The sequence below is a fragment of the Anguilla rostrata genome, chromosome 13, assembly GCF_018555375.3.
Source record: "Anguilla rostrata isolate EN2019 chromosome 13, ASM1855537v3, whole genome shotgun sequence".
Classification (NCBI taxonomy): Eukaryota; Metazoa; Chordata; class Actinopteri; order Anguilliformes; family Anguillidae; genus Anguilla; species Anguilla rostrata.
Window position 1 is genome coordinate 26,836,440 of NC_057945.1, and position 25,237 is coordinate 26,861,676.

Consider the following 25,237-nt stretch of genomic DNA (forward strand, 5'->3'; position numbering starts at 1 on the left):
GACACAGGCACTTAACACCTTATGCCCTGTACGGTCATATAGATTACCGCCCAATTTAAGCAACTTGTACAACAACCAAGCCCAACTGTCGTTCTTTTCCTCCCCCCCAAGCCCAGAGTCAGACAAAACTGTGAAAAATAACTGCATTAAAAGTATTAGGTTTCGCCTTTAGGCATGAAACAAATGAGCTTTTTTAACTAATATATTTCCAATATTTTGTGTAGAAGTTGCTGCCTTTACAGATGGAAGATACAGGGACCTGTTACTCCATCCTGTTACAGTCTTTGGGCTTGTGTCTCTATGCTAATAGTGTAAAGCCCAGCAGTAAATTCCCCTACCCTTTGTGTGACAATAGCCACCGTGTTTCACCCCCTTTCTTCCCTGGCTCTTCTCCTTCCGAGGCAAAAAAGAACTTTTAAAAGGCCATTGATATGCCAAATCATCCTGACAGTTTTATTTAATGCCGTGGCTTGTTAACAAGCTGAATAGCAGCCCAACCAGTGTCATGCAGATCCAATCGGGTTACTGCGAGGACAGACTACAATTCTCCTTTCCCCTTCTTTGGGCCGAATTCTGACTGAACTCACCATCCCACCCCCCCTCCCCCAAACTCTTTTTTTTAATCCAGCTAGGGTTTCAGTAGGGATATACACACAGGGAGCTTTGTCTGCATCCACACTAAGAATAACATCACTCCTCAAGTCATAAAGCTGGAGAGAGAGAGTAGCAGTCTAAGGAAATGAGAAGTGCAAGCATGTTAAAAACAAGCTGAAAATGTGCCATTCACATCTCAGCCTATGGTAGTTAACACAAAAATACTTCAGAATTCGGGCATCATCACCACTTGAGCGCATCATCGAGAATACAGTGTAATATTGAGCAAGCAATCCAAGGAGTTGCTGAGCATAAGTGGGTCATGCGATCTGCAGGATCAGATAGCAAACTCTTGCAGCACTGATGTTAATAGGGTCTGTAATGAGCCTCATTATCACAATGAAAATCAATCAAGCCAATGGCAACCATAAATAATTCAGAGAGCAGGTTGAGTTCGCTAACTCTACTCAAGTGTTTTTTTTCTACAGTCCTGCCTGTTCTACTTATTGTTCTTGTCACATATTCTTGTCACAAAAGCAGACACAAAAGTCACATTCCTATAAATGACATTCAAATGTATAAATGTATAAAATGTACCAAAAAAAAAACACAACCAGGAGCCTGAATCTAATATTAAACAAATGTACATATATCACAGGGATATTTCACATGGGCAATACCTTCACTTAGAACAACTTAAAAATGTATAAAATGTAAAACCACAATCAGCCTGAATGTAATATCAACAATGGTTAAACATACTTATATATTTCTGGATATTTCACATGTGCAATACCTTCATCAATGAATCATGTTTAAAGTTCAGTAGATGAGAGGGTTCTGCATCCACAGGTATAAGAGGAAGTTTTTAACTGTTATGATGAGTGAGCAAAGCCCTAGAACAGAATCTCCAAAGACCATCTCTTTAAAGCCCACGACAGGAAGCATCTAGAGTCTACTCTGTCTGAAATCCGCAGTGGCTACTGAATGTTTAGAGAAATCATGAATATTTCAGAGAATTTCTGAGATCTACAAAATGTTAAAAGTGTAGGGAATGTAGGTCCCAGCGCTTGCCCAGAGCCTTTTACTCTAATTTATTTACTTTCTCTGAGTTCACCACAGCAGAAAGGCTGCACTTTCCCTCAGCTCTTCAGTTCTAACTCTACAGATAACTACAGCATGCAAACACTAGGGGGTAGAAGACAGTGTTTGCACTCACCATAAGAAATAAACGTGTTGTGAAAATGAATTGTGTTCAATTACGCATACATATATATAGATAAATAGAAAGAGATACACACATGCACGCATGCACACACACACAAATGAATGCCAGCGTGATAATTTCAGTAATTACAATGATTACTTTTTTCATTTTGTTTAATTATACACATCTGTGGTTTTGAGTCACCAAATTATTTATATTCAAATCATGTATGAGATTAAACCACAGACAGACATTATATCAATGCCAATATGGAAAATTAGTTTCTTTATATGCGATAAGCATTTTGTAGTTTTCAAAGGAAGAACACTATAGAAAAATCCTGAGAGTGTATTGATGTTAAAAGCTGTGTAAGTGCATCATATGCGTCATATGAAAATAAAGCACCAAGTTGCTTAGACAAAGCAAGAAACATCTGCTGGCAATTGTTGGTGAAGGTTCACATTTATAGTTGCACTACAAAGACATGCAATTAAGGACATTCCTGGGGCAACCATTGCCCGGTAACAGTCCGCAATAAACGAAAGCATGCAACCCCTTGAATTTCACCCCTTTAAGATCCCTGTAGATTCTGTAGCCCAAAGACAGGCTTCTGTCTTCACAAACAAATATGCACAGGTCGGGTAGAAGAGAATACTAAAATACAACCATGCAGTGTGCCACAGAGGTTGAGTGAGGCAGAAGTTAACGGCTGTATAGCCAAAAAGTCTTAACTTTGACTTACTGGAGAAACCCAGGTATACCCCTGAGCAAAGTGTTTAAAGTGAATTGCTCCAACACATATCAAGCAAATGTACAAATGAAAAATTCAAAAACACACAGAAAATCCACAATTAAAGATGTTGGCTAAGCATAATGATACTAGGGGAGCCTTTGCCTTATTGTTATATTATTTGAAACAATGGAAACATTACAAACGATGGCAAGGTATTCCGATTCCATGTGACAACAAATAACTCCAAGAGCATAGAATCACTTCCAATTCAGTTTGCTTCCACATGCAAACAGTTTAAATTGATGAGGTTGAAGCAAGAATGAAGGCAGGTTTAAACCACTTCAATATGGCCACTGCCACTTTGAACTGCAGAGATAAGTGGTGCACTTTTAAATTAAAAGTAAATAATGTTATATTGTGAAAGCAAGTGAGCAGGTAAAATGTTCCCTGTGCTGCAAAGCTCTTTAAAACACACATGCATGCAGTAATATGATTTATTTACAATAATCACTCCACAAAACAGCACTGAAAAGTACATTTTAGCACTTTAGGCTATGCTTCTATTTCTATCTAAAATCATTGGATTAAAATTCTGATTAAATCCTTCATGTAGCATGCATGAAACCCTCCGCATGCACCATAAATACCATTAATTACGGACAATGATCTTAAACACGATCTGACGGCTAGGCTACAATGCCTTCCCCATTCCACTTATAACCCCATTGGACTATTGAAAGGTTTTGACCTTTATACCTCATAAAGATGTCATAACTGATCACCAAGGAGCATGGTACATACATGCAAACAGTCTGTTATGAGAGCGTATACGCCATACCTCCATTTGTGCAGAACAAAGCCAGGGCACTGTTCACCACACACAGTACAAGGCTGACCCCTTTCAGGGTCATCCAGGGCATTGAGCTGGGGGACAGGGGGAAAAGCATAGTGAAGACCATCACACAGGAGTAAAACAAAGATATACTTAATTGTGATTTTCCTGCTAAATCTAACACCCGACCCCACCCACCACCCATAACTGAATATGCATACAGACTGATGTATAGCGGGACTGAACTCTCATTTGAATTCAGTAGACATGGAAAGCAAACGGTATGCTTATTTTTCACTATAAGAGCCTGGGCAACATGAAACGAACTGACATTTACAGTAGTCATTCTAAGAAGCCTGCCACATTTTTCAAACGGGGGAAACTGCTCAGGACATAAACTAGATAATTAATATTAACAGTTTTTTAAATTATTTTTTTAGGAATAGGTGTACAGCACAGCTATATTCTGCTGAGTGGTCTGTTGTGTAGTTAGAAACAATGAGTGTGATCAATCATCAATGTGTAAGTTGGCCAAAAGTAGTTTTGCATAATTATTATTACGCTTTGAGTTAATAAAACCACAAAAAGGTGCAAAAAATGACTGTTTATGTACTCATTTAGGCTATTCCGGCAGGTAAACTGCAATAATATTAGTTAGCAGCATCCCAGTCTATTTTACGTAAAAGGAATGAGTCGATCAGGTGGACATTCCATAAGCGCAAACTTAAAGCTTTTTACAATGTCTCAACAGTGTTTTATTGATAGCAGTGCACACAGCGAACACAACAATTTCTGCTTTAATTTACCGGTCAAAAAACAATTTTGAATTGACATAGCCTAAACTTGCTCAAGCAAAAATGTAAATGTCCGACAGACGAATCATACTTCACTAACATAACGAGTGACAGAATGTAAGGCTATGATACTGTATGTTTCAAAATGTTATAAATAGGAGTGCTGTACGTATAGTAACACAGCCTACGCTGTTTCTGGAGCACCGGTGCCGGAGTGGAAGAACTCATTCAGTTGTGTTAACAATGCCGTTCTGACTGCTGTAGCTGATGAAACGCTTAAATGGAACCAAATTAATCCCACCTCGTTGTTGCTACTTACCGATATGCTGGAATGTCTTTTCTTTGATCCGCGAGTAAACATGTCAGGCTAATTTCAGAAACGTGAAACGAGATCACGAATGCAAAGAGACACTTGGAAGAATATCCTAGGACATTCGCTATCAAATCCTCACCGCGACTCTCGAGTTTCCCCAAACAAAACACAGATACGCACACCCCCACACACTGTCCCATTACCCAGTTTCATTAATGAATGACGGGAGAGTCCTGCTCCACCCTACCGGGAGCCGACTGAATTGAATATTATGTCTAAGAGCTGAGAAACGTGGATGTTTTGTTATAAAACTGCATACTTTCAATTGCAAGGCATGTTTCACACTTTGTAGGCTAATGCATGTTTACATTTCGGGTTTACAAATAGACTATGCCGTACATTTCAATGTTGTCAGCTTTATGTGCCATCATTGATTGTTGTTCCCGACACGATTTAAAACCATGACTGCAATTCGTGGAACCAAATTATTTCAATGAATTTGTGTAATCTCTTCGTGGGTGCTTGCTCAACATCCTAATCTACCAGTTAATTCTATATTCGTGCATGCAAATGAGTTTTGTCAGGGTCAAGCGATATGTTCTGATTGCAGAAGCACATTTGGTCAGGAGTGATTCATTTCACCCTGCATCTAATTTACAAAGCGTTGACTTCTGCCTTCCAGAGAGGGTTTTCTCATGCCAATTCCCTGTGAAGCAAGGCAGAATTGGTTCTCCGACAAGTGTTTGCCATTCATGGAAGGAAAAGGCTTGAAGCACCACTGACAAAGAGACTCAATGCACTCTAGCCTGTTTTTAACGATTTGGCAAATGGAGGCTTTGAGTCTCCAGATATGCCTGGGGTCTCGGTTTTATGCCTCAGCCGGGCATGGTATTGTACGTACTGCCAGATTATGTAATATAATATGTCATTCCCTGTCTGTCCTTTCTGTTTTTAATTTTATATTCTTGTCAAATTTTGCCATTCAGAAAATGGTTAAGGAATACAAATGCACATTGCACTGCAGACAAGGCTTTGATCTGTCTCCAAATTGTATGTGAAATGATTTTGTATGACTGTAGCCTACGACACGAGCAGGGTCATGGAGGACTTAAAACATCTTATGAGCTGAAATGTATGCGAAGGTTTTTTGGCAAAAAAATAAATAAAAGAACGGTGTACGCCTGTGTAATCCCCTTGCTTTGTCTAAACAAAGCCATGGCCTTCGGACTGTTCCTGACACCTGTGGCAAAACTCCAAAACTGTTCCAGACAGTCCAGCTGTGATTCCTCCTATACAAGGCTTTCTGTAAATAGGCCCCCACGGAGGACTCTAAAGTCTCCCTAAAAAAAACACAGGCCATCCCTGCTTGTGAGTGCACAGAAAGCTGGAGGTTATAACACCGAGTGCAAAGCTTTGCTTCATTACCCATTAGAATAAAAAAAAAAAAGACAAACGGGGGTGTAAATGTCATCAGTTGATCTTGGAGTTTTGTGGCTTTAAAGATGGTCCTAATGTAAAAGGGAATGAGAATTTATTGAGAGTAATAGCTAATGAAGACCACCTTCAGTTCATTTGAAATTAACTGGTGAAAGTTGCAGTTATTTTTGCTTCATGTGGGTTTGATAAGTGCTGAGGTCATTGCTTTAAGTTTTGTTAGATGGTCTTTGTGTAGATGTGTGTGTGTATACATGTGTCTGTTACTTGCTTCTCAGTCTGGCTTCAGTATGTATGTTAAAATAAACATAACAGCATATACTGTGTAAGTGTGTACACATTTGTAGTATAATCCCAACCAAGCTATCCACCCAGTTCACAAAATGCACACTTTAGCTCATTAGATGTAGTTCAATACCCTCTGTCCCTTCACCTTAATTTGTCAACATCGCAAAATGTTTCAATCATTGGCTTGAAAACGGTTTATACATGGATTTGTAATTTAACTTTTTCTGAACAGTAAAACATTGTTGCTAATGCGACACCCATAGTAAGAGGCACATTTTGCATCCTGTCACCTCAGGTTACCCTTTCAGGGAAAGAGGGATTTTAAGGATAACCACAATTATAGAGTTATGAATCAAAGTTCCTTCTACCTGTTGAAGTAATAGGTAGATGCCTGTGCCTACAGCCAAATGGTCAAAGAATATTGCAACACACACACACAATTATAGTTACAAATCAAAGCTTCATCTACCTTTTGAAGTAATGGTGCCTACGTACAGTCAAAGGGCAGTCCAATTTGCACCAATTTGCCAAACTCAAAACTTTGCATTGACACTGTGCCACTGTAGCACCATCTTGATGTTTAAAACCAAGTGCTATCTCAGCCTTATGAATGGCCAAGCGCAGTTGTGACCACTCAGTTTCAACATCAAGGTTTTCGAGGATGGCAGAGACTATTTTTTCAATAAGACTTCTTAGGCAGTTAATCGAGTCTTGTGAGTTTAGGGCAGAACAGTTGAGCCTCTTGTTGGGGGCTTGTTTAGGGTAGGAAGGGTGGATCTGCAGTCTGAGCTTAACTCTGATCATGCGATGGTCAGTCCAGCAGTCAGCACCACACATGGACCATTATGATCAGCACCTCCTTGAGACTCACCTGATGGACAATTATGTGGACCAGGAGGTACCAATGCTTAGAGCGGGGGTGTTGAAAAGATGTATTGTACTTGTATTTCAGCTGGAACATTGTGCTGGAGACTAACAAGCGTTAAAAGCCTGAGCCCAATACTGTTAACTTTACCAGTCCTGTGTTGGCCAAACCTTGTTCCATATATAGAGTTCTGAGCCCACTCCCACATTAAAATCTCCTAGGAGCAGAATTTTATCTTCTTTTAAGACCTTTTTTTAGAACAGAGTCAAGGGAGCAGTAGAAGGCTTCTGTAACGGACATAACCCCCCGTTCCTGCTAGGACACTATTATTATTAATATTAATATTATTATTTACAACGAACGGGTTTTAGCTGTGTATTTAGTCATGGTAGCGGTTGTTAGGCGCGAGTACGCCGCTTTCATGAATGTAGTGCGCACCATTTATGTTTGCCGGCTTGTCAACTCAAACACATTCGCTTCTGTACATCTGTTCATCATCATAATGTCCTGCAAACAACTTAAACATATACAGATCTGGTTTCAAACATAAAATAGATTTATTTTAGTATACCATGTTCGATCAACGCAATGTTAGAAGTTGCTACTAACCGTTGTTTGTCCAGTTTGTTCCATATTCAAACTCGAATGACGTAAGCTGAACGTCACGATTCTGTGTAATTTTATTGGAAGCGATGGACAAGAAGAATTGGCTATTTTAGACGGGGGGAGACCATAACCTGTATTACGTAATATTTTCTAGTACCTAATTAGGCGATGATGCGAGTAAAAGAACATATTAATGAATGTGATATTGTGCAGTACTACATGGATTTTACAATCATATTACCATGTATTTTTATTTTGAATTAACATCATATAATTCATGGAATTCGAAGCATTACTTCAAGTAGATAAAAATAATACTACGTATTATATACCTTATACCACAAAGAGCAACACCAAAACTAGTTTAAAGCACAATACCTACCTTGGATAATTCCTATTCGCTGTTAAGAACCTGTTTCCGAAAGCCCTTCATAAATTAATTGCAAGGTAGCATGGACCTGTATGCAGTAGACATTTGTCAGAATGTGCACAAGCTCATTGTGTTTACAAAAGGAAACCGTGGAGACAGTAACCAGTGACAAGAACAGGTGAGAATAGATTTGGACTTAAGCCCCACACATACAACCCCCTGAAAGAGAGATAAAATCAAGTAGAACACACCAATGAAACACAAACATGATCCATTAAAGACCCACAAATAGAGCTAAATATGCAGCTCAGTGCTTTAAATTACATTGAAGACTATAAAATAAATAAATCAGTAAATGCATTAAATTGATTCCAAACAGAGAAGAAAAGGTGCATGTGTATATTGTACACATACATTAAAAATAATTACTTGGTTACTAAGTGACATAAGTGTTAAACAAAGCACAGAAGACAGTGGCATTGCTTTAGGAAGGTGATCATTTCCATCATCACCCTTACATGCCTTACATGAAATATTGTTGCATTACATTTTTTTCTTTGCCTAACAGACACCCTCATCAATAATTTACAGAGCCTACACAACATTCCTTTAACATATTATCATTTTACACAGCTGGATGCTTTATTTGCTTATTTTGCTCAAGGGTGCAGTGCTCCTCCAGGGATTTGAACCAGCAACCTCTATGACAATCCTAACTCTCAATCCACTAAGCAACACTACCTGCTCAGGATTCTGACAGGCACTGTCTTACATCCAGAAGTAAGGGAGTAACTTTTTATTTCTCTGAAAACAAAGATAAAAACATTTGCATTGTGGATTCAAATACTACCCAGCAACAATGCTGCAAAACATAACGCAGTATCTACTGATTGGTGTTTGAGGAACAGTGCCATCTTTTGGAAAATCAGTAAAAACACTAGTGTTGAAGCTGGTATCAGACACTATTTGGCACCAGTTGACTTTTGGGACAGCAAGAAAGGTCTTCAAACTTACTTGCATTTAACCTTCAATAAGAAGTCTCAGAATCTGTTTAGAATCTGTGTCTTGCTTGACAACTTTATAACAAAAAGAAAAAGAGAGATCTTATGGTGATCATGAACACGATTCTGTGATAAGACAACATACATATTATCAAAGATGTCTATGGCCTGAATCAGGGATAAGTCATCATTAAGATGGTTACTACAAAACTACATGTAATAAAATGAGGTCATATCCAATGGACCAGCTACAGGGGCAATATTTTCAATGAGGAAAAAAAACTTTAGTGGCCTGGATTGTAATCATGTGTGCCCCAAGGAAGTCTTTCAGCAATATCACCAGGGACATTTGGCAAGTCAATTAAGGCAAGTAAACTTAACACACAGAAGTGTCTTAAAATGACTGAATTTATGACATATCAGTGCCAGGGAACTGTATTTAGTATGGTTGCAAAGAAACTATGTGGTGTTCATTAAAGTTCAGTCAAAGATATATTCCAAAAATGGGCATAGGGTAGGGATAAAAATATCTTCTACCAATAATAATTCATGCCCTTCACTGCCATGAATGCAATATTAACACAGTACAAGTATAACAATTATTTACATTTGACCTTGCTTTACCTTTAAAGTAATTAATTTATTTAGCACATCATGGGTTTTGTACTTATATATTAATCTAACTCATGGATTGAGAATGGTGAATGAATAATGAAGGCATTCATGGAACAATGAATTACAACAGTCACACAAAGAAAGTCTCTAATATGGAATATAAAGGGCAATGACTACATATTAGGATATTGTGCAAAATACATTTATTTCGTAAAAGTTGCTTGATACAGAAATATCATAGCCTTCTTTATAATGCAATGACAAAAAATCAACATAGAATAAAATGAAAAGCACAAAAAATATTTTACACAGTGGTGAGTACATCACAAGGCAATGACTCATTGAGCAGTCAGAGAGCACACTTATTCCATTCTCTCCTACAAACAGCATGTACCTTACACGACAAAACAAAAGGTACTGTGCATCAGAGGGAGTTAGATATTATCTGGTTCTGTTCTTGTTCTAGTCACACTGCCCTTCAAACCACAAGATCATTTCTTAGATTACAGTAGCACAATTACCCATGAAAACAATATAGGCCTACTGTACAGAGGCTTTCATTTGGAAAATATTCAGGAATGTGGCTGGCCAAGAACATGGTCACCAACCCCTGAAAATAAACTTTAACAAATCATAATCAAAATTCAGTAGAAAAATCTTTGGACAAACAATCAATGTAATACATATTTCACATACATTAAAACGAACAAAAATAAAAATGTCCTATACAATAAATGTCAACACGTACCTCAATACACAAGGTAGAAAGGATGAATAAACAACAGAGACAATTATATAAAAATATAACAGGACAATAATATTTCTCCATAAATATGTAGACATACATTTCCCTAATAATCCACTGCACCTGAGATCTTATTTTAAAGTGATACAGAAGATCATGAACGAATGCATTAAAGTGTCCAAAGAAATCAGTGAGTGTAAAACTGAGAAAACTAGATTTGAATTGGCATTTTTATTTTGGCATTAAATTCTGAATAGTCAGTTAAAGAAATACAGAAAAGAAATCAAATAACTTCATTTATGCTACATTGTTAGATATAATATTCCCTTTATAGCAAGACATTCCGATATGCTCAATTAAAAAAAGACAGTATGTCACACAGTCATGAAAATATACAGCTGTTATATCTGATATTTACAATGCACAGTCTAAAAAGAGACTATGTCATCCCTTCAAATGTATCAATGGCTCTTTCTTGCTCATGTTTCCCCAGAGTTCATTTCACATGAAGTCTCTCCCATAACATCAACCATCAGCTAATTTAATAAAATACAATTAAAGTATAACTGAGGTGAATTACTCAGATGATAAATAAGTTATTAAATACATAAATATGTCATTCCCTTCACAGATGAGGGCAATATTTCAAACTATGCTATATACGTCACTATTCTAAAATATGCAATATGATCAAACAGTAGAAATATGAGAATAACTAATGAAATAAATGTATCTTTGAAAAGGTTTCTTCATAAGAATTTACATTGTAAACAGACTAGAAACTGTTCTGTTTAACATTATTTGGCCTTCATTTTGTTCTTTTCATTTAAGAGTTACACAAAATGGTAAGTATAAATATTTAAATATTGAATATTTGAACAGGTAATAATCATATATTTTCCTTCATAATTCAACGTAATAAGGCACATTATAAGCTACAAATAACGATAAAAACACAGAAAGTACCCTGCTATTTTCACATGTAGTGAGAGCATAAACTTCAGAAACTCAGATCTTCTCCAAAACAGACAAAAGATAGCAACATAGCAACATTCCAAATTGCAACTTATTTTACCAGAAATGGATTGAAGCAATTCTTTGGTCTCACATTATTTGTTTATGGAACAATAGTTTTGTGTTCACAGAAATTAATGAAAAATACAGTGAAACAAATAAATTCACTCTTCCTTAAATTTGTTTCAGTTACATTTAAGGATAAAGTGCATTGAATCTGGGTCCGTTTATTTAAGATCCACTGCAAGAGATCCATAAAATTCAGCTGTGAAAAACAACCTTATACTGAAATGGTAGTTCAGTGCACTTTAAAACAAAGAAATACATTTTAGTAAAACTATTACACAGCCAATTTAAGGCAGGAATCAGCAGTCCAGACACTTGAGGGCAAACTTCAGAGCTATATTTAGAAGTATTTCCTTGATTTTAAAGGTAACGGGGGCCTACATTTCACCTGCTACTGACTTCTCAGAGAACAAAACAACCTAGAAAACAAACTTGAGCCAAGCTTGCTATTCTGCTTCTGAGAGCACAAACACTCTCACACACCTGACCCATACACATACCTGCAGAGACTGCAGGAAAGAGTATTGGAACTCACTAATGTGATGAGTCACCTGCTGTGCACTGAATGGGTGAGTGAAATACTGTGCCTGTTCACTTCATCTCACTTTACCCCACATCTTATCAAAAACAAACCCCACAATGCGGTAACACTGATTTATATTTGTCCAAATGGCACAGTGGTAATCTCCTGCCCTGCTCCCTGTCTGCAGTGTCAGGTAACAACAGGCCTACAGAAATAAAATAAGCACATCCCCCACAACCATTATCTCTCCATTCTTGTTCTGCGCACACAATGCACTGCTATTCTATTAAAATGAATTGTAGGAAGCAAACAGGAGTGCCATTATCCTCGAGACAAGCATGAGCTGCACATTCAAAGATCGGCACAACAAACCGCTGATCCTGAGCCTGGTTCTACTCGCAGAGGAGAGCTGTGCTTCTCCTCTTCCGTCAGTCCCCCCCTCCACTCCTCCGCCCCCTCCCTTCGCTTTCTCGCTCTACCTCTGCTCGCCGCCCCTGAGACGCTGTGACCGGTGACCGGAAAGCGCCGGTGCGCTAAGGGGCCCTGGCACATCTCAGGGCGGCGTCTCGCCAGGCAACGCCGGCCCGCGAGCAGCTGTCGCCTCCCGCGGTCCTGCCCCATGACACCGCCGAACGATCGGCGCGCTGCGGTTCAGTACGCCGCGCTACCCTCCCAACTGCAGTGCCACCTCGCCATCTGCTCTGGAGAGCCCCTGTGCAGCTAGGGTTGAACACCGCGCCAGGGAGGAACACCTCAGTGCAGAACGCAGTTCCAGGGAGGAACACTGTGTTGCTTCTCTAACCTCAGTGCAGAACGCAGCACAGCCAGGGAGGAACACTGTGTTGCTTCTCTAACCTCAGTGCAGAACGCAGTTCCAGGGAGGAACACTGTGCTGCTTTTCTAACCTCAGTGCAGAACGCAGCACAGCCAGGGAGGAACACTGTGCTGCTTTTTTAACCTCAGTGCAGAACGCAGCACAGCCAGGGAGGAACACTGTGTTGCTTCTCTAACCTCAGTGCAGAACGCAGTTCCAGGGAGGAACACTGTGCTGCTTTTTTAACCTCAGTGCAGAACGCAGCACAGCCAGGGAGGAACACTGTGTTGCTTCTCTAACCTCAGTGCAGAACGCAGTTCCAGGGAGGAACACTGAGCTGCTTTTTTAACCTCAGTGCAGAACACAACAGGATAAAATATGACACAAAACCAACAGCCAATGCAGTAATTATATCTCCCTTCCTCAACATTGTATCATGTGATTTAGTTTTTAGAAAAAGTCTATGTGGTCTGTGATGTTTACCTGGAAGCCCCCATTAGTTTTACAGTGGAAAGGCGAAGCATTGTATGCAGTATTCACTTTAAAGCACAACCGTTAAATAATGGTACAATACAAAAATAAATGTGAGTATAATAAATTATTAATTACAAAATGCTATATACAGTACTTACAACCTGCTAATTTACATATTTACATATTGTGGGGAATATAGGCCGTTTCAAAATGAAGTCTTCATTTTGAAGCACCAGAGAAAGCCACACAGGACATGCAGAGCACCTGAACATATCTGAAAGCAGAAAGCATGTAACGATCAGATCATTAGGCACACAACACAATATAATACTTTGTGGAATCAAAAATTTAACTGCACTTTTGTTGTTTAATTGCTGATTTTGTTGGAGAGGACACCTGTGTATAGTGAAGGAAAATACAAAAATGTCATACTCATCAGACACAATATTAAATATCCCAAGGCATTTATTCACAAGGCAGGAACATAAGACAATGCTGAAAACTGACGCATTGCAATGGAGGTCAACCTGACAAAGGCTGTTCAGCCAAAAACATTGTTTGTCAGCAATGTCTTATGTCCCTGCCTCGAGAATAAAGGCTTTTAAATCCATGTGAGGGTCTTGGAATCGTCCTTCTTTCATGCACTTTATCCCTCTGTTTCCAAAGGGCACCAGTGGTTAAATACTACTACACCCATGAAGCGCACCTAGTACTTCTTTAATTTGGTTACACAACATTAAGTGTCACTTACTTCGTAATTTGGCTAAATCTATTTTATAACTGTATATGACTTATAAAGTCATCAACACTGGAAAAAAAATTAAAATTATTTTTAACAGCAAAAATCTTTAAAGACCAGTGGTTAAAGTGGCAGATCTTAAGGTAAAAATAATACACATACCTGAATCTGTCTGTTGATTACTTGACTTTTATTTTAAGTCCAGAGCCAGATGATGGAGCACATTTTCCACAGTAGCCTCCACAGATTCCTGACACCCTGCTGCCATCCTGTGGACATACAAGAAGTTGCAAGGAACTGTACATATTCACCCCGACCTTTACTATGGTCTATATTATTGTCCATAATATAATGCAGGAATATTCCATTTACATTAAAATATAGAATTGGAAGAAATGATTAACTTTTTCCCATTAGCATTATCATTCTATACATGTTGGACCAACAAAGATTGCCAAAAAACCTATTAGAAGATGACAATCATAGTTATTTGAAAGAAGGTGATTTGTTAGCAAACATCCAAAAATTCCAAAGCCTGGCACAAAATCTACAACAGCATCAAAGACAATGGCAGGGGTCAATCATTACAGTCAGAGAAATGTTAAACACCAGAGTAAAAGTTTAAGTTGCATACACTCACAGCTCTGTGCTTAATACACAAAACCTGATAGATTATCCAATTTTAGATACAATAACATAAAATATAATTAAGACATATTTATTCATATAATAAAACAGTGTTTTGGGACTCAAAACAAAGTTCAATTTGTTTTGTATTCTTGTTCAAAATCCTGAAAAAATAGCACACATAGACTCCTTGTGGTCTTGAACAGCAAGCCACACTCATGCTGATTAGAGCTGTCTAGTGTCTATTCACCTGAAAGGAAAGAACAAGGGAAAACACTACAGTGGCTAATGCTAACAAACCAATTCTGAGAAAATCAATAGTACCATAGAGTGGGAAAACGTTTTCTCCATAATACTCAAAGCAATATCATTCTCTCTAGTATGAATGATCTGATCCTAAGTGCCCTCCACAGCACTTGACCTAAAATAACAGTTTTTCATCAGATAGCCAATCTAGGGGCTTTCTGAGTGCACAGTGCTTTGAGGTGCACCTCTTATGCTAGCCAGAAGCAGCCCCTGTCTGATTTCCATCACAAAAGCGGGCGGTTAACTCCTTTCTCAAGCTGCTCAATGCAGCACTCACACTGGCCATTGAGGACATCAGAAAGCCTCAGAGAAGAAGCAGAAAGAACAAGCTCTTGGGAATCTGCCCGGAGGTGGTACAGATGCCAGGGGTGGAAAAGTCTGCCACCAGGAAACAGAACAGGGTCAGGAAATATGTGTCCTGAATAGATGTACGTTATTCTTAGATTTCAATTGGCTCCAACCTTATAAACAGATTAAGGTTTTAGTGCAACTTTGTTTTACACCACAAAAGTATATATAAGTATGCAAGTATTGTACAAAGATTAATATTGTTATGTTATGGGGCTGTTGCATGGTGCATGCAGCTAAAGCATTTGGTCTCACACTAGTGGATTCATCCCATGATCTGGAATCACTCCTGACCATATCAGTGCCAACAGTAGCCGGCAGCCCTATAGAGCAGTGTGTATTTGTCCATATCACCATACATTGAGGTCTCAGAGTGCAAGACTTTGGTCAGTCAGGGGCCAGCCTGTGTACGTGCTGCAGTACTCTGGCACAATGCCTGCATGCGCAGCTCAAACGGTACACCTCCGAAAGTAAAAAGCATTCAGCCCATTTGTTCAGATTTAGCTATCACATTTTTATTCATTTTAATGTTAGAGATTTGAAAATGTGCAGGTGTTCTGTGTCTACTATTTCACCGAGTGATTTTATTTACCAAGATTTTGACATTACATTACATTACAGGCATTTAGCAGACGCTCTTATCCAGAGCGACTTACACAACTTTTACATAGCATTTTACATTGTATCCATTTATACAGCTGGATATATACTGAAGCAATTTTGGTTAAGTACCTTGCTCAAGGGTACAACGGCAGTGTTCTACCTGGGAATCGAACCTGCGACCTTTCGGTTACAAGTCCAGTTCCTTACCCACTGTGCTACACTCCGTCCGACTATCAGGTGATCAGGTGATGGACATGGTACCACAATCCAAACTATTAAGTAACTCAATAACTGATAGTGTGTTGATGTTAAAGAAAAGAGTATAAAGATAATTGCAATAATTTAGGACAAGAAATTGAATGAAGCACTATTAGTTACACACATATTTTCAAAAAAACTGGGAAAAAACTATTTTTAGGTGTGCTCTTGTGTTACCTGTGATTTATGAATATCAGCAACAGCATAGTTTCCTTGGGAAATCCATTTTGTGTCTTCAGCCACCTGGAAACCCGTCCCAGAAAGGTTGATACTAAAACGACCCTAAAACACACAAGAAAAACAGTTGGCTGGCAATTTCTACTTAGAACACAGCGATTAACACTTCTCATATTTAAGTCACGTCTTTGGAACTCCACTAGAATGTTTATGTTCCTGTGATTTCTGACACGTTCTATCTTTAGAAGTGGAAGGCTTGATAACAGATTGCAGGTAAGAGGGTGCTGTTCCTCTTGCAGCGCCATAGGTGAGGACAAGAGATTTGTATTTTATCTGGATCACCACCATTAGCTACAGAAGGGATGTGAGGAGAGATGAGAGATGTGGCATGCATGTATTTTCGCAGATTATTGAAGAAAGGTACAGCAGCATTCTGAATGAGCTGGAGGGGCCTGGTGGCTCCTACATGAAGACAAACCAGGAATTTTAGTGGTCCAGTTGGAAGAGCACAAGGCCCTGAATCATAAGCTGGATAGCACATGTAGTATGGAAATTATGTATTTTTTATAATTGTAAAGAAGAAATCGGAAGCTCAAAGGTACTATCAGGTGATGGGCCAATTATTGAGGGGTGGTGTATCTGGTAGGTATAGTTCCTCAGATCTGGCATGACTGAGTCTGAGATACAGTTACATGTATTCCTGGAGTGGGAGGTCACCAAGTTCAAGACATCAGGCAAAATACCCTTTTTCCTGAGAATGCCAGGAAAATTAATTCCGTCTGAGCAGGTATCAACAGTAGGTGGCAGTAGTGCTGCTTTATAAGGTGCAGCACTGCATGTTGAAGTGTCGTTTATACAAACTAGCCAAAGCCAACCCCTTCTATAAACACAAGCACGGTTAGTGCCACATGTAAATAATTTACTCATGGAAAATCAGCAGTTCCACAACCTATTTCTTCAAATAATATGCAACAGTAAATCATGTCAAACTTTCCCTGGACGGCGTGTGGTTAACTGTTCATTCAATGAAATGCACCTAAAATCTGGGGACAGCCCGGGGCCCTGCGGTGGCGGGGCAGACAGATGCATGTGCGAGGTGCGCATGCAGGCAGTGGAGAGAGAGAGGATCAGGCGCTGACCCTTCACATGCATCTGTCCAAATGCCTTGGATGAATGAAGACCTAAGTGGGCGAAGCAGTGCTTTCGCTGGCTTCCCCTTGCGGACGGCCGTCTGGACCACTTCAGAGATTCACATGTGCCCCGGTTCTCGCTGCAGATGGATGTGGAGAAGCCAGACGAGTAATGAGCTCTTCCCTACAAGCCAGCGCAGCGTTCCCCTCGCATTCCTCGCCCTGCATCTGCGCAGCAGGCCGGTCCTGGAGGAGATCAGCTGACGCTTGCACAACGGGAGAAACGCCGCGTAAATTCCTCGCGGGTTAAAGGGAGGCGGGGGGACCCGGCCGAGAGCGGGGAGGCGCGGGGAGGCGGGCTGGCGTGTTGCTCTGCTCGATTTGCGCGCTCCGTCTCGAGCCGCGCAGGAGCTGCGGGTGCTCACTGCGGATCCTTTAAAAAAACGCGCTCTCAGACGCACCCTCCGGCACTGCAGCTGTCTGTCTGTCCTGCACCGACTCCACGGAGGAACAGTCTCACCATCCTGCACAGGCCAGATGTCACATAGCTACACATGCTTGTTCCACAAGCTCCCCAACTCTTCTTAACAGTGTCACTGCTTTTTTATTATTGCCTTGAGTAACAGGCTCCACTGTATCAATTCTCAGAGGAGTTTTGTAGAGAAAATGGGCAAAAATCTGTTGAGTTTCAGATATTCCCCTTAACCGATCACACTGAAGGACATTCATTTGTACCGTTGTTGACAAATGGCGGGTCAAGCGTCTTGCTGTTCTTACCTGTGGACACCTGGCGGCGCTGTAGCAGTCTCCCGCAGTGGCGAATGGAACTCGCTGGCCTTCACGGGTGAAAGCAAACTCCCAGTCAGTTGCTGAAAATAAACAGTGTCCTTTTAGTAACAGATTCTCAGGGAGCAGGCATGGTGGATATACAAACAAGCAGTCTTATTTGTGTTGAGCACAGATAGAACAGCTCAGCAGAGCACAAACCTTACATTCCTACATTACAGATAAGCCATAGGGCTGCCAAATAAGTCAATGTAATTACAGCTGGGGCAAGTTAGGCTAATCCCAGCCCCTCTGTGTCTTTAATTGACAGCCCCTCTATGACTGTAAAACACATCTTGAAATAATTAACCCCTTCAGGCATGGCCTTAATTAAATGTCAGCACCGTTCATGCAAAGTAGAGCCTTTCATTTGTAACATCTTGGGTAGTCAACATATGAAATTCCCTGACTGTACAGTATTTCACAGCAGCACTGACAGGCAGATCATTGTAATCCTGTGATTATCACTGATGCTGCATTCTGCAAAGCCTCCAGGATCTCACTTTCCCTCCTCATGTTCCCAACATGTGACAGCTAGTGCCATTAAACTGTCATGAACAGAATTATGACGGAATGCTAGCTCTGGGATAATCCTGACCCTACATGCCCACCTTACAGAGAACAGGGACCAATACCGCACCCCCCTCCCTCCCCGACGTCACAGCCGTAGTGTTTCAATTTACCTCATTTTATAGATATAGCTAACCTTTTTAAAAATGCATTTGTAACCCTGCTAGGAGAATGAGCACGATGAAAGCAGTAAGGGCCAGAGGAGGGGGCTCTCTCTCTCTCTGAATGTAGGTGGCAGTGTGGAGCAGTGGTTATGTAGCTGGGCTTGTAGCTGAAGACTGCAGGCTCAGTATCCTGGGGGTTGGGAGGGGGTACTGCTTTTGTATTCTTGATGGATCTCACTGTAACCTAAATTACTCCAGTAAATATCCAGCTGTATGAGTGAATTATTTAAAAAACTGCAGGCTATTTGAGTTGCTGTGGATAAGGACACGTGTGCCAAGCAAATAAAAGTGGTCGGAAAGCTTAAATTATAAGGTCTGGTGGTATAATGGTAAAATTACTTTTATCTACAACTGCGTTTGCTTATTTTTGTGTAAAAAAAATTGTTAAAGTTTTAAAGAACTGGCAAATTCTCATGAAACACTCCTCAAAATTGATCGGAGGACTATCAAAATGAACACCTTTTTTGTAATAAATTCAGGAGAATAGTGGCTCTACATATTCTACTGAAAACATGTTAAGTATTCTGTGAGATGGATATAATTTATTTGTGTGACAGTAGAGTCAGGTCATTGTGGTTTATTAAAACTTCTAAATATTTCACTACAATTGCACAATTGTTGTTTATATTTTCTAACATACCTGAAGCAAACCACACTTATCTATATGTATTTATAAACTGAGACCCAGAAAATAATAAATGGTTAGAAACTGCATATAATACATGATGTTTTTGTTAAGCCTGTAAGGTAATAGTGTACGGGACATAATTGTACCAACAAAACCTGTAATCAGCAGATGTACAAAGAGATCTGGCATGTGGTAGTCAATCTGTTAAGGGGATTCACAGTAATGTGCTTAGCAATCATACAACAGCGTCCCTTCATTTTCTGGCTTCCCCTCCAGCCCTCAACTCCACCAAACAGCAAAGCTGCCGACTTATAACACTGCAACTCACTCAACACACAGAGAGGCATGGCATAGATAACACAAGTGAGAGGGTACCAGTCCTCAGAGGAGTCCATCATGATTGCTTTCATCGGAACCTGATAATGATTTCACACATTCTGAAAAAAACTAAACAGGCATTTGAAACATTGAAGATGCCTGATGTATAGTTCTTACAGACCAACCCAAATCTGTGTAAATGTTGGTCATAATGGTAGAAAGGTCCAAGAGTTAAAGATAATAAATAAATAAATATATATAAATGTCAAATATCGATGTGTCTGAACACGAACATTGTCCAAGGATCATGTGAATTCTGATTTAGGATCAGTTTCTAAGGGCAGAATGTCTGTAAATAGTGGTCTTGCAGCAATATATTCAAGGACTTCTTTTATTTATTATGAACTTTATTATCAGGAACCTTCAATGTCAATAATTTTCTGTTAACGTGGGAACCCTGTGAAGAGGCCCACTGTCTCTGTGACTCACTGATTATCTGCATCTCGCTGAGGTCCACCCGGACCCTGCTGAAGGTGGAGAGGCCGGAGGCGGAGTAGTCCTTCCTGCAGGGGCAGTCCTCTCGCCGGCTGCCGTTGTAGGGACACTCGGTGGGGTTGTTCAGCCTGAGTCAGAGAGGCACCACAGTGGGTTCTTTGTTTTCTCACAGAATGAGAGACGGCCGGCCTCGTCTCCTGAGAACAGACCCCTCGGCCCAGGTCGCCGTTACCTGAAGCCGAAGACCTCTGAGAAATTGTTGGCGTCGCCCGTCCTCAGCGTGACGTACTCCCGTGGACGGTCCGTCCGCATACCGGCGCAGTAGATCTGAGGAGAGGGCAAAGCAGCGTGTGGCTTTGGGGAGAGCTGATCCGACCCACTTCGGCAGCAGGCATTTCAGAAAGCATCAGGGTGCCATGATTAAAAAAGAATGATGGCCCACAAACCAAAACCAAACTCCTGTTACATGACACAGGCCAGATGAAAGCAAATAAAGCTGCCCCACCAAAGGGCTGAGGATATAGAGCCCACTCCACTTGGGGGCATATGTAACAACTATAATATGAACAATTTGTATATTGTATTTCATCATGTATTATAAAAAATATATCAGTGAATGATGTTCTCAATAGAAATCGACTTTACAGATGGAAATTTACAGGTGAAATATGAAGTCAGGGATATTTTCTCATGTTTCCCTCTTCATTGAAGATTTATGCACATTATTCATCCTGTATGTGCCAATATGAGTCTTAAGGACCACGGTACAGTACAATGATCTCACCTTAAGCTGCTTTCCTTGTACAATGATTAACTGCTCTCCATCTGACAAAAGGCCTTTCTGGCTCTGGATGTCACTGCAGCTGGTGGGCAAATGGCCTGCAAGGGGGAGAGATCAGAGGCTGTAGAGCTCACCAGGGCTCAGACTGGGGGGGGGGGGGCAGGAAGAGGGCACTCACAGGCAGGGCTGATGCAAGCTTTGCGCTGCTCCGGTTTCCTGTCGGATGGGCACCGGTCGCCGTCCCTACTGCCGGCGGAAACGCATCGCACCGACCTCTCCATCACGCCCTCGCCACAGGTGACCGAACACTGAGAGGATCAGAAACTGAGGTAAGCTACGGCAACAATGATTACAAACATAATCAGGTTAGCGGAAACCTTAACTTTATTTTTATTGCTAACTCATTAGAAATGGGTATGACTTTGCAATTCTGGTCAGAGGCCATTGCATCATGGAAACTCTGAAAAGGACAAAATGGAAGCACGAAAAGAAAATCTTTAACTTTATGTGGGAACTCAATGTCAACCTGAAAAAAGTCATGAAAGGCTTGTCAAGTCATCTCTCATAGTTTCAAGTAAACATGTGTATTTGGAAATGTGCCAGCTAAAATGTAAAAGGTTCACTTCTGCCTTTGCTCGGGACAATACCAGTGCTACTTTAAGATTAGTAGAAAACACCATTAGGATTGTAAAGAGATTATAGTGGTGTCTTACTGAGGCAAGTTTGTAGATGTGATCTAAAGTAATGTCACTTATAAGGTGCACTGTTGAAACTCTGTGAATAGAAAGTTTAATCCTGACAGTAACAATGTACACATGTCACAGTGTGCAAGGATTACGATATCATGCCCAAACAACAGAAAAACAATGCTACGCAGCTATCCAGCTAGATTGTGGAGCTCAAGAAACAGCACGACTGAAGAAATTATAACTCTCAGCAATGCTCTTCACTAAATGTGTATGGATTGTTTCGTGCATGAGTTATGTGGGATTTAATGTGTTCACACATTTTTGCGAACAAAAAGCCCCCTTGTAAATTATCTGACAGCCCCCTTCTCTTGTGGTTTGGCTCATTTGGATATGGCTTGTCCTAGTTTGTTTCCCAATTGAATTTTCATGTTGACATTACTCTCTAAAAAAAAGCATGCTACGCTCAGTCCAAACAAAGCACTATTTTGAAATTGCTGTCAGCTGTCAATAGTTTGTATCTGTGTCTATGTGTATATATTTATATATGTATATATATATATATACATATATATATGTGTGTGTGTGTGTGTGTGTGAAAGACATTTTTTTCTTTATTTTGGCTCTGTACTCCACAATTCGGAATCAAACAATTCACATGTGCTTAAAGTGCACATATGTATAAAACAAGTGTTGTAATTATTAGCCATTATTAGTCATCTGTGTATTAACATGAAAGCAAATCACCTGAACAACATCTAGAATAAATAAATAAATAAACTGAGGAAGACCACCAGGAAATCATATCAGGTATTTTTTTTTAAAATATGAAAAAAACAATGATAAAGAAAAGCACCCACCGGTCCCCAGATTCCTACTCTCCAGGCCGGTGGAGCAGCACAGGGGGCCAGGTTGCACAGCATGGTGCTCTCTGGTGGGGTTCCGGGACAGCTGGAGGAGGACTGGTACCCATACTCATAATGATCCTTCCCAGAATGCACTTCACTGCAGGATACTCGCCTCCTCTGGTAGCCCTGTCCACAGCTGACTGAGCACTTTAACAGGGGATCACAAAAGGACAGGAATATCTATAAGCAGCCTGATGACTGGATCACCAGTGTATATGCCGGCATGACCAGCCCATTCTACTGTAAATTTCTAGGGATGCAATTCCTGGAAAATCACATTGCTTGTGTATTTATATGTATATAGGCAATAGTGTACACTACTGTACCATGCAGTAAAGATAGAGGAAAAAATCACAGAGAACATTTTCAATGTGATGTTTCCAAACACAAAGGAGTCAAGTAGAAGGGAGAGTGAGCCTCAATGCACCAGTCTTATTACTAGGACTAGACTATTTATTACATTACATACTGATCCTCCTGTCTGTGTTTTTTTTAATGATATGGAGACTATGATTTTGAGTACTCACCTCTGACCATTCCCCAGTGATCCACACAAACTCACAGGGCTGAGTGTTACAGCTCTCTGTGTCGGCTGGCTTTTTCAGCTGGGTCATACAATACATTTCATGAACCTCCTCCTCCCGCAGGTCCACACACACAACCGTCCTGCGTCTGAGTCCTGATCCACAACTTTTACTGCACTGCAATGCAAACAAATCAGTCAGCTGGAGGGCTCAACTAACTGCTACTTTACCATTGTCGTCACGCAGTAGTGAGAGGTTATGCCTGAAAAAGTGTGCAAAGGGTGAGCTGAAGATGTTTTACACAGAAGACTAAAAAGAGGAGATAAGAAGCTGTAAACACTACTCTGTCAGATTTACTGTTTAGCTTGGAGTACAAGATCCCAGGGTGAAAACCAGTGTTTGAGCTGTCATTCATATCTCTCTTGCAGCTCTGTTTAAGTATGCTGTGCCAGTTAAAGACTGTTTATCTTCACAAACTGGCTCTGGGTTGGACAAAAGCAATACGTAGGAAGAGCCCAAGAATGAGGCTATACAGTTACTATATGCTTCCACAAGTCTGACTGATGTTTGCCTGCTTGAGTGAAGTTATGAGGTATGTGACGTACATCAAAAATGCATTATCTGCTTTCTCAGAAAAAAGGCTTAAAGCAAACTGAAACACAGATGCTTGTCCTGCACTGGATGGCAACCTAAACCTTAGGGGCAACAGGTTTTGCGTCATGAGCACTTGTGAACTACTTCAGTTATTCTAAATGAATTCCAGCTGGATCCTTTCCTGTTCAATGTTCAACCCTGTCAAACAACTCAAGCACATCATCACATGTTAGGTGAACTTTATACAGTGAACTTTATACAGAAAGGAATGAACCACTGTAAGTTTGCCTTGTTGAAAATGTAATACGGTTTTCAATATTTATCCTAATAGCAGAAATAGTCCACGTCTTCTTTTGCAGCAATAGTTTTTCAATCATTTTGACCCTTCTTGTCATGGGTTTAACTCACAACTCCTACAGTCACCAATAAAAATGTTATGCTGCTGTAACTTCACTTGTTATGCTGGTTAATGCTATTTCATGCAAGTCTGTTTATCTATACATTGAACAGAAAAACATTTGTCTTCATATAATCGATTCTACTTGTCAACCAGCCTTCTATTCCACTTTCTTTGCATGTCAAATGGGCTACATATCTAAGCTGTGGAGTGCCTTAGGCTGAGAACCACTGCTGAATATAATGGATCATTGACTCCAGTAAAAAGGGTAAAAGGATTAATACTTGAAAAAACTGGTAAAATGCTGCTGTTTTCATAAAGACATAAAGATCTATTAACATAAGGAAAGCAAACTTGTATTAAAAAGAAAGAAGAAAAAAGGAATCACATGTTCCTTAGAGTAATGAAAAAATTTGAGCAGAAGCAATTGGTACTTATTTCTAGGAAACATGTCACATTCTGTAAGTTTTCTGAGGTTGAGGAGCCCCACCAATGCTCTGTGAAGCAACATGACCCGGCTAACGTCCAACAGTAGAGCGAGCATCCCTAATTGTCTACAGCTGTCGAGGACAGCCATGAGGGGGGCTCAGAAAGCATTTGCAAGCAGGGCTCTCGACTAATTAGACTTTTCTTCTAAGTGCTGCGATTTCATGCTGGTTGTTGACCTAGATTTTCGATTCCCTGAACATTTCCTTTTACTAAAACTATTTTAATAAATACTTTTGAACAGGGTAAAAAAAACCCTGAAAATACAGTGCAATTCACCTGTTGTTTCATCAGTGGAAATGTGGATTTTTTTTCCGCCCGTTGGCATGTTGTAAAACTGCTTAATTGCAAAACTGTGTTTATTTATGTTGAGTGCAGTTGGCTT

At 40.2% G+C, this 25,237-nt stretch overlaps 2 protein-coding genes across 4 annotated transcripts in view; both read right to left on the minus strand.

Annotated features, from left to right (window-relative positions):
• The window catches only part of prickle2b (prickle homolog 2b), a 70,646-nt gene extending 62,938 nt beyond the window's left edge, over positions 1-7,708 (minus strand). The window contains exons 1-2 of one of the 3 annotated variants that reach the window (XM_064304933.1): positions 7,670-7,708; positions 3,373-3,458 (exon numbers count right to left, since the gene is read on the minus strand). In XM_064304933.1, coding sequence (XP_064161003.1) covers positions 3,373-3,458; positions 7,670-7,693 — 110 coding nt within the window. In that variant the 5' untranslated portion in view covers positions 7,694-7,708. Of the gene's footprint in view, positions 1-3,372; positions 3,459-4,479; positions 4,649-7,669 lie in introns of those variants that run through there. The other 2 variants (XM_064304932.1, XM_064304939.1) reach the window with 2 other exon arrangements.
• A 2,124-nt stretch (positions 7,709-9,832) lies between these two features.
• Positions 9,833-25,237, minus strand: part of adamts9 (ADAM metallopeptidase with thrombospondin type 1 motif, 9) — a 54,613-nt gene continuing 39,208 nt past the window's right edge. Inside the window, exons 32-41 of the mRNA XM_064304022.1 lie at positions 23,379-23,552; positions 22,804-22,998; positions 21,436-21,565; positions 21,261-21,355; positions 20,709-20,803; positions 20,471-20,604; positions 18,254-18,345; positions 16,347-16,451; positions 14,190-14,296; positions 9,833-13,562 (exon numbers count right to left, since the gene is read on the minus strand). Coding sequence (XP_064160092.1) covers positions 14,207-14,296; positions 16,347-16,451; positions 18,254-18,345; positions 20,471-20,604; positions 20,709-20,803; positions 21,261-21,355; positions 21,436-21,565; positions 22,804-22,998; positions 23,379-23,552 — 1,110 coding nt within the window. The 3' untranslated portion in view covers positions 9,833-13,562; positions 14,190-14,206. The remainder of the gene's footprint in view (positions 13,563-14,189; positions 14,297-16,346; positions 16,452-18,253; positions 18,346-20,470; positions 20,605-20,708; positions 20,804-21,260; positions 21,356-21,435; positions 21,566-22,803; positions 22,999-23,378; positions 23,553-25,237) is intronic.